This window comes from Sprattus sprattus (assembly GCF_963457725.1).
Source record: "Sprattus sprattus genome assembly, chromosome: 5".
Lineage (NCBI taxonomy): Eukaryota > Metazoa > Chordata > Actinopteri > Clupeiformes > Clupeidae > Sprattus > Sprattus sprattus.
This window is the reverse complement of record NC_137924.1, coordinates 5,416,611-5,426,610: the sequence shown is the minus strand read 5'-3', so window position 1 is coordinate 5,426,610 and position 10,000 is coordinate 5,416,611. Positions and strand designations below refer to the sequence as shown.

At 46.7% G+C, this 10,000-nt stretch overlaps 1 protein-coding gene across 1 annotated transcript in view; it reads left to right on the top strand.

The window, feature by feature from the left end:
* Positions 1–804: 804 nt before the first annotated feature.
* glb1l (galactosidase, beta 1-like) overlaps positions 805–10,000 on the top strand; it is an 11,226-nt gene continuing 2,030 nt past the window's right edge. The window contains exons 1-14 of the mRNA XM_080838608.1: positions 805–1,042; positions 1,297–1,466; positions 1,695–1,845; positions 2,834–2,894; positions 3,695–3,789; positions 4,074–4,254; positions 5,251–5,309; positions 6,063–6,184; positions 6,581–6,621; positions 6,949–7,067; positions 7,827–7,901; positions 8,281–8,370; positions 8,583–8,696; positions 9,158–9,289. Of these exons, the coding sequence (XP_080694734.1) occupies positions 974–1,042; positions 1,297–1,466; positions 1,695–1,845; positions 2,834–2,894; positions 3,695–3,789; positions 4,074–4,254; positions 5,251–5,309; positions 6,063–6,184; positions 6,581–6,621; positions 6,949–7,067; positions 7,827–7,901; positions 8,281–8,370; positions 8,583–8,696; positions 9,158–9,289 (1,479 nt within the window). The 5' untranslated portion in view covers positions 805–973. The remainder of the gene's footprint in view (positions 1,043–1,296; positions 1,467–1,694; positions 1,846–2,833; positions 2,895–3,694; positions 3,790–4,073; positions 4,255–5,250; positions 5,310–6,062; positions 6,185–6,580; positions 6,622–6,948; positions 7,068–7,826; positions 7,902–8,280; positions 8,371–8,582; positions 8,697–9,157; positions 9,290–10,000) is intronic.

The following is a 10,000-nucleotide window of genomic DNA, read 5'->3' as shown; positions in this document are numbered from 1 at the left end:
CTCAATCAAAGTAAGCACTTCACATCAAATAGTTATTCAGGTCATGTTTAATAAATAAATTAATTAAGAGTCTCATTTTACGCGACCTCAGGCCGCAACTAGAGGTCGCTTTTTATTCCCCCAGCAAAGCAGCCTTTAAAAAGTCATAATACATGCATGGTGCAAGGATAGAGCTCCATCTGCCGATCAGTACACGTAATTACAACCATTCCATGTCTTGGGACAATAAGTTTCTGTTAAGTTTCTGTCAAACTTTTCCGTTGTTTCCGTTGGCTGTAAGTTATATTCGGACCACCGATGATGATCACCTGTACATTTAAAATCATACATGTATTACGAGTAACCACGGGAGAGTTCAACAAAGCGAAAAGATGAATGCGTCAAAAGAGCCAACCTTTGCTGAACGGCCAGCTTTGTGTCGTTGCCACGAAGACAATGGTGATTGTTCACCGCTACAAACACCAGACTACCGCGAATACAGATGAGATGTAGGCCTATTCTATATGCTTATGTTACTGCGATAGGCTATGTTCATATCCTTAGTGCAGCATATGCTTTCAATTTCCTCAACAGCACAATAATTACAGATATATACAAAGTATAGTATATGTTTCTATTTTGTGTTTTTCTTTATTTTAAGTCAAAGAAGTTAAGGACAATGGTTGTGTAATAAACTGGTTCAGCTTTCACCAAATCACTGACATATTTAGAGTTTTAAAAGGCGGACTTTAGGACCATGTAAGCGGACAATGTGAGAATCACATGACGGTGATTTTCAAAGCAGAGACACTAAAACAACGGAGAGGGGAGCATGCTTGTAACTGTAGCGGGTCATATCATGGGGTAATTTGAGTTACCGACCCCAACAAGGCGATTTTTTAAATAGTCTATGTAACGGGCCGTTGCTGTCATTGTAGCAACGCAATGGCAAGTTGATCAGTGAGTGTTTCAGTTCGTCCACCAAGCAAACGTTATGAATTCAAAAGTGTTTTTCGCTTTCGTTTGCCTTGCCTCCGTCCACCTGGCAAGTGAGACCGTCGCGGTAAGTAGCTACCTGTAGTTTTCATAAATACTCTCATAACATTGTGTGAAAGACTTTTCTGTCATGGTTCAGCTTTTGGCATAGCCTAACTAAGTTTGGTGTTGTGGTCTGGATGCCTTTAGCCTACGTTAATCTAACGAACAAATAACTAAAAGGCGTTGTTACCAGGGATATGTGCATTTGATTTATGTATCAGCAGTTGACAACTTAAGGGATAGCCAACTTTGATCAGACATTTCCAATTCTCTTGCCAGGGGTCCGGGTCCCGTTCTTTCTCAATCGACTACAAGAACAACTGTTTCCTCAAGGATGGAAAGCCGTTCCAGTACGTGTCCGGGAGCATCCACTACTCTCGCATCCCACGGTACTACTGGAAGGATCGACTGCTCAAGATGTACATGGCCGGACTCAACGCAATTCAAGTGTAAGGTTACAGATCACAGATTACAGGGGCGGCTTGCAGTGGACTTAGTAGCTGTGATTCATCAATAATACATTCATTTACAAGACAGTGTTTGAAGATGAGAGATTATGCATTGCTATGTCAACACCATTCGTGTTTGAACAGAAGTGGCGTGCAGATTTAGGTCTCGGTGACGACGACTGTCTGCACAGACATCACAGTGTAGCCTACGTCTCGTGTCTCCTGTAGTTACGTGCCCTGGAACTTCCACGAGCCTGTGCAAGGTGTGTACGGCTTCGACGGTGACCGGGACCTCGAGCACTTCCTCGGCCTGGCCAATGAGACGGGCCTGTTGGTGATTCTGCGCCCTGGCCCCTACATCTGCGCAGAGTGGGAGATGGTGAGTAGGACTCTGCAGTTCCTGTTTGTGTGGTCAGGTTTCTAAATATCAGTGTGTGACCAAGCCTTTCCTGTTGGTGTTTTACACTGCTGGTCTGCCGTTACCTTAAATAACAGCAACTGATGGTGATGAGGCCAAGAAATGCTTGTATTTATCTAGACTTCAACCCATGTGACCCCATTAGTAGTCTAATTGTGGAGTTTAATCATTACATCAGGGAAGGGGGTAAGCGGTGGCTGGGATGGAGCCAGCCTATCAGGGTAAAGGGTTACAGGTGGCTGGGATGGAGCCAGCCTATCAGGGTAAAGGGTTACAGGTGCCTGGGATGGAGCCAGCCTATCAGGGTAAAGGGGTTACAGGTTGCTGGGATGGAGCCAGCCTATCAGGGTAGAGGGTTACAGGTGTCTGGGATGGAGCCAGCCTATCAGGGTAAAGGGTTACAGGCTGCTGGGATGGAGCCAGCCTATCAGGATAAAGGGGTTACAGGTGGCTGGGATGGAGCCAGCCTATCAGGGTAGAGGGTTACAGGTGGCTGGTATGGAGCCAGTCTGCCCTGACTGATGTTGGACCTGTTGTTCTAGGGCCCTGATGTGTGTGTGTCTGTGTGTGTGTGTGTGTGTGTGGGGGGGGGGGGGTTCTAGGGCCTTGGTGTGTGGTTTCTAGGGCCCTGGTGTGTGTGTGTGTGTGTGTGTGTGTGTGTGTGTGTGTGTGTGTGTGTGTGTGTGTGTGTGTGGTTTCTAGGGCCCTGGTGTGTGTGGTATGCAATTAGCTGTGCTCAATAAGAGAGAGAATTGGTGGGGCTGTGATGTCATGCACTGCCTACTCAGAGGCTGTGCAAGCGCACCTGCTGTGTAGTGTCTCAGCCTTGGGCTGCAAACTCACCTTAAAATGGCTACTACAGATTTAGTTTACTCTCTCTCTCTCTCTCCCCTCCCACCCTCTCTCTCTCTCCCTTGCTCTTTCCCTCATTCTCTCCCTCTCTTCTCAGGGTGGTTTGCCTGCATGGTTGTTGGAGAAGCCAAACATCATCCTGCGCTCATCTGACACAGGTATAGTCACAGGGATCGTCTAAGCGCTCTCTCACACTTCTTTACAATCTCTCACGCTTCTCAGCGATCTCTCACACTTCTTAACGCTCTCTCACACTTCTCAGTGCTCTCTCACGCTTCTCAGAGATCTCTCACGCTTCTCAACACTCTCTCACTCGCTCACTCTTTCGTCCTTTCAGTGCTCTCTCACGCTTCTCAACACTCTCTCACGCTTCTCACGGTCTTGTGATCCTCAGTGCTCTCTCACACTTCTCAGCGCTCGCTCACGCTTCTCAACACTCTCTCACACTTCTCAGCGCTTGCTCACACTTCTCAACACTCTCTCACGCTTCTCAGCGATCTCTCACGCTTCTCAACACTCTCTCACGCTTCTCAACGATCTCTCACGCTTCTAAACGCTCTCTCACGCTTCTCAACACTCTCTCACGCTTCTCAGCGATCTCTCACGCTTCTAAACGCTCTCTCACGCTTCTCAGCGATCTCTCACGCTTCTAAACGCTCTCTCACGCTTCTAAACGCTCTCTCACGCTTCTCAGCGATCTCTCACGCTTCTAAACGCTCTCTCACGCTTCTAAACGCTCTCTCACGCTTCTCAGCGATCTCTCGTGCTTCTCAGCGCTCTCTTACACTTCTCAACACTCGCTCACGCTTCTCAGTGCTCTGTCACGCTTCTCAGCAATCTCAATACAGCAGGTGTTGTTTGACTACAGGAGGTGTTGTTGACATGTTGCTGGTGGTGTTGTTGTTGTTGACATGTTGCTGGTGTTGTTGTTGTTGTTGACATGTTGCTGGTGTTTCAGACTACCTGCAGGCCGTGAGCAGCTGGTTGGCCATGCTTCTGCCCAGGATGGGGCGATGGCTATACAGCCGAGGAGGCAACATCATCTCCGTGCAGGTAAACAACAAACAAACAAATCAATAAATAAACAAAACTGGAATGGAGAGGGAATTACAGGGAAGTAATGGGCATGCAGTGATGTCCTTCAGTAGTTTTCCAATCTAACATACCATCACATCTACTGTCCAGGGTTGTATTGGTTATGGTGAGTCTTAAATGAATACTTACAACAAGCTTGTTCTCAGTCAGAACTGAAATGAATCCACAAAAAACATCCTAAAACCAACAATCTAGTAGATCTGAAACCCAATGAGACTGCATGTGTGTTCCTGATGCCCCAGGTGGAGAATGAGTACGGAAGCTACTTCGCCTGCGACTACAACTACCTGCGTCACCTGCGCACCCTCTTCCAGAGCTTCCTGGGCGAGGACACGCTTCTCTTCACCACGGACGGGAACACGGACCGCGAGATGATCTGCGGCACCCTGCAGGGCCTCTATGCCACCATAGACTTTGGCACCGGTGAGGAAGTCTAACCCTTACCCCTGCAGGGCCTCTATGCGGCCATAGACTTTGGCACCGGTGAGGAAGTCTAACCCTTACCCCTGCAGGGCCTCTATGCCACCATAGACTTTGGCACCGGTGAGGAAGACTAACCCTAACCCTAACTCCTGCAGGGCCTCTATGCCACCATAGACTTTGGCACCGGTGAGGAAGACTAACCCTAACCCTAACTCCTGCAGGGCCTCTATGCCACCATAGACTTTGGCACCGGTGAGGAAGACTAACCCTAACCCCTGCAGGGCCTCTATGCCACCATAGACTTTGGCACCGTTGAGGAAGATTTCATACTGGGAGAGGTGTTTAGAACAGAGCAGCAGTGTTTGGGGTCAGACTGGGGTCATACTGGGAGAGGTGTTTAGAACAGACCACTAGTATTTGGGGTCATACTGGGAGAGGTGTTCAGAACAGACCACTAGTGTTTGGGGTCAGACTTGGTGAGGTTTTTAGAACAGACCACTAATGTTTGGGGTCATACTGGGAGAGGTGTTTAGAACAGACCACTAGTGTTTGGGGTCATACTGGGGTCAGACTGGGAAAGGTGTTTAGAACAGACCACTAGTGTTTGGGGTCAGACTGGGGTCAGACTGGGAGAGGTGTTTAGAACAGACCACTAGTGTTTGGGGTCATACTGGGGTCATATTGGGAGAGGTGTTAAGAACAGACCACTAGTGTTATGGGTCAGACTGGGGTCATACTGGAAGAGGTGTTCAGAACAGACCACTAGTGTTTGGGGTCAGACTTAGAGAGGTGTTTAGAACAGGCCAGCAGTGTTAGGGGTCAGATTGGGAGAGGTGTTTAAAACAGACTACTAGTGTTTGGGGTCAGACTGGGGCTCTGTGGGGGAGAGGTGTTCATCTCATGAGTTCAGAGGTGTTTATGTCACCGCTGAGGGATTTTGGTTCAAGCGTGACCTCTTTGAAACAGTTTTCTGACCCATTTTTTGTTCATTCCCAGAAAATAACATCAGTGATGCTTTCAAGCGCCAGAGGAGGTTTGAACCCAGTGGCCCACTGGTGAGTCCACACGTCCTCAAGGTCAAACACCACACGTCCTCAAGGTCAAACACCACACGTCCTCAAGGTCAAACATCACACGTCCTCAAGGTCAAACACCACACGTCCTCAAGGTCAAACACCACACGTCCTCAAGGTCAAAAACCACACGTCCACAAACAACACAGAACCTCAAGGTCAAACACCACACATCCACAAACAACCCAGAACCTCAAGGTCAAACACCACACGTCCTCAAGGTCAAACACCACACGTCCTCGAGGGTCAAACGTCACACATTCTCAAGGTCAAACACCACATGTTCTCAAGGTCAAATATCAAACACCAGACATATTTCCAACTCTTGCACTTGTCAAACAACTGCTTTTTAGGATTAGTTGTAGTGTGTTATTGGCATTAATACTATTAGCATTAGATTTGTCTACATCTAAAGAAATGGTATGAGTTTGTTATGGTTTGGTATGAAAACATGAAGACCCTCCGGCTCTGTAGATAAGAGGCCCCATTCTGGTCTAGATTTGCTACGTAACCCACCCCCTCTGAGGAGTGTCTTACCTGCTTGTGACGATGTGCCGTCACTACAGATGAGTATGTGCTCTGACTGCCATGCTATCGAGCTTGGCTCTTTGGCACTGCGGTCAGAGTGCAGGTTTGGCACCCTGTAGACCTCAGCTCAAGTCCTGGAGGGGTGACTAGTCTCTCTCCTCCGCTACACTACTGTGTTCCTACCTGAAAATGTACCTGTCTTTGCAGGTGAACTCTGAGTTCTACACGGGCTGGCTGGACCACTGGGGGGACCGACACGCCTCCGTCGACTCCCAGAGGGTCAGCAAGATGCTGGAGGAGATGCTGGCCATGGGGGCCAGTGTCAACATGTAGGTTTACCCATACCGCCAAACTTAAAACATATAGCTCACCGTAGATTCTTAAACCCCTACCTTTTCATCCACATCACCTAAACACTCATGCAGACCCCTCAGCTGCTTCAGGCTTTAGAGGTTAAAGAGGCGGCCATCTTGTTTCCGCCTGCTGACAGTGCCATGTTGTTTCTGTATGCTGACAGTGCCATGTTGTTTCTGCATGCTGACAGTGCCATGTTGTTTCTGTATGCTGACAGTGCCATGTTGTTTCTACATGCTGACAGTGCCATGTTGTTTCTGCATGCTGACAGTGCCATGTTGTTTCTGCATGCTGACAGTGCCATGTTGTTTCTGCATGCTGACAGTGCCATGTTGTTTCTGCCTGCTGACAGTGCCATGTTGTTTCTGCAGGTATATGTTTGAGGGAGGAACAAACTTTGGCTACTGGAATGGTAAAGCTGTTCTTCTCATTCAGTTTGTGACTGACAGCTAGGTTTCATTAGGCATTATTAGGCTGATTTCATTAGTCATCATTAGGCTGAAGTAGTAAATCTGTGATTCAGGCAATTAAGTTAAGTGCTTGCTTTTGTTTGTGTACTACAGCAGTCTTTTCTTGGATTTCCACTTGAAATTATGATTTTATCATTACGAATGCTGCAATTGTTATTGTAACTTTTGGATAAATCTGTCTGCTAAATAATTCAAAATCTTATCCTTAGAAAGCTGTCTGTCTGTCTGTCTGTCTGTCTGTCTCTGCTCTAACTCTTATCTCTCTACAGGTGCGGACCATGACTCCAGGTACCGCTCTGTGGTGACTAGTTACGACTACAATGCCCCGCTGACCGAAGCTGGGGACCCCACGGAGAAACTCCTAGCCATCCGAGAGGTCATCAGAAAGGTAAATTAGTAACAAACACTCTTGATGGAGTTGAGTCAAAATCAGGATCACGACTAGTCTAAACAAACTCAGGATCACGACTAGTCTAAACAAACTCAGGATCACGACTAGTCTAAACAAAATCAGGATCACGACTAGTCTAAACAAAGTCAGAATCACGACTAGTCTAAACAAAATCAGGATCACGACTAGTCTAAACAAAATCAGGATCACGACTAGTCTAAACAAACTCAGGATCACGACTAGTCTAAACAAACTCAGGATCACGACTAGTCTAAACAAAATCAGGATCACGACTAGTCTAAACAAACTCAGAATCACGACTAGTCTAAACAAAATCAGGATCACGACTAGTCTAAACAAAATCAGGATCACGACTAGTCTAAACAAAATCAGGATCACGACTAGTCTAAACAAAATCAGGATCACGACTAGTCTAAACAAACTCAGGATCACGACTAGTCTAAACAAACTCAGGATCACGACTAGTCTAAACAAAATCAGGATCACGACTAGTCTAAACAAACTCAGGATCACGACTAGTCTAAACAAACTCAGGATCACAACTAGTCTAAACAAACTCAGGATCACGACTAGTCCAAACAAAATCCGGATCACGACTAGTCTAAACAAAATCCGGATCCGACTAGTCTAAACTAACTCAGGATCACGACTAGTCTAAACAAACTCAGGAGGCTGTGCTGGATGTGGGCCCTAATGTCACTAAAGCAGCCTTCCTTTTGCTTTTGTTTTCCCCAGTTTCGGGAAGTTCCTGAGGGCCCCATGCCTCCAGCCACCCCCAAGATGGCGTACGGCTTTGTGAAGCTTCAGAAGGTGCGTCCATTTCAGATTTAAGACCTCAGCTAGAACCCAGCTGCACTACAGGTCATGAGAAGAAACTATTTATTACTGTGCAGCGTTTATATATTACTGTGCAGTGTTTATTTATTACTGTGCAGTGTTTATATATAACTGTGCAGTGTTTATATATTACCGTGCAATGTTTATTTATGACTGTGCAGTGTTTATATATTACTGTGCAGTGTTTTTTTCAGAGTGGCACATGCTTAAGTGTCTATTGTGTTGTGTGTACGTGTGTGTGTGTGTGTACGTGTGTGTACGTGTGTGTGTGTGTGTACATGTGTGTGTGTGTGTGCACGCGTGTGTGTGCGTGCGTGCGCGCGTGTGTGTGTATATTTCTGTGATGTGTCAGGTGGGGAACGTCAGTGGCTTGCTGGATGTCTTGACCCCCCAGGGCCCGGTGCAGTCCCACTACCCCATCTCCTTTGAGGAGATAAAACACGTGAGAGGCTCACACTCAGACCACCTCATAACTAATGCAGAATATTTAATGTTAATACCGCTAAATACTTAACCATTACCCTTTCTAAACCTTTATAATATTTCTGTCACGCTTACGTTTATCATTGAAGCGTCATGTTATGTTAACATTGAAAAATGACAAAGCCATAAAGTTACTGTTAACAGAACTTACACTGTGTTTGTGGTTCCTAGTATTATGGATTTGTGCTGTATCAAACCAAGCTGCCCCAGAGCATTCCGGAAGGACAGCCTCTCATCTCACCCCTAAATGGCATCCACGACCGCGCTTACGTCTCTGTCAACGGGGTACGTCGTTTTTATTCCTTGTCTGACGTTATGCTTGGATATTGTGTCCTAGTTATAGCTTTGATCTGTGGCACTCAAACAGACAATATGAGAGCCCCTGTGCAAGGCATTAGAAGGGAAGGGAGGAGAGAAGGAATAAGAGCATCAACTAAACGGGTAGACGTAGATGTAGTCATATTGTGTGATGTAGATGTAGTGATATTGTGTGCTTGAGGACCCCAGTCTAGTGTCTCGTGTCCGCCCGTCAGGAGTACCAGATGTAGTCATATTGTGTTCCAAAATTGTCCAGAATTTTGCCTCGTCGGATATTAGTGTTTTCTCTTGGTCTTTCACAACTCCGTTTTTGTGTTTGCGTGTGCACTAGGTCAAACGGAGTTCTATGTTCTCAAACAGTATGCATCTAAAAATGCATCACCTCTGTGAGCATCGTATGTTTACAGTGTCTATTATCCGCCCGTCAGGAGTACCAGGGTCTGCTGCAGCGGGACACGGCGCTGGTGATGAACGTGTCGGGTCAGCAGGGGGACCTGCTGGAGGTCCTGGTGGAGAACATGGGCCGGGTCAACTTCGGCAGCCACATCCACGACAGCAAGGCAAGTTAGAGGAGTGGCAGCTCTGTTTGTCTGAGGCCTCAGTGGAGGCGCATGTGAGTGTGTCTGAGCTCGTGTGTGTGTCTGAGCTCATGTGAATGTCTGCGGCGCATGTGAGTGTCTGACGCGCATGTGTGTGTCTGCTCTGGCCCAGTGCTGTGTATGGTTAGGACTATATGTTTACTCCTCCTTAAAGATAAACTTATGTTATGTTTACTCCTCCTTAAAGGTAAACTTACATCATGTTTGATCTGGGTTTACATTTTTAGTAGGGACAAAAACTATTGAGTTGGAACACTATAATTGGCAACCGCATACCGGCTATGAAAGTAATCCTATGGGGCAAACATCCATGTCAAAGTAAACCGCTAACCATGTCAATAAATACCCAGGTTTCCCTGTCTCTGCCTGACTGCATCTTCGCTGTTTGCCTCCTCGTCCTATGTTTCGGTTCCATCTCACACTCAGTGGTTCCCCCTCACAGTCAGCCTTATAGTGTCATCTTTAATCTGTGGTAGAATACAGAGCCACAAAATACAGCCTACATTGTCTGTCAGCAAATCTTTAGAGTTTTGATCATAACAAATACAATGGAGATGAGTTTTTCATGGGCTATATAACTCGGGGGTACTGTGTTTTGTCTTGGTCAAGACACACTCTCTCATGTTCTCACACGTCTAACACTGGCTCCCTGATTGGCTGATCTTTCCCCTG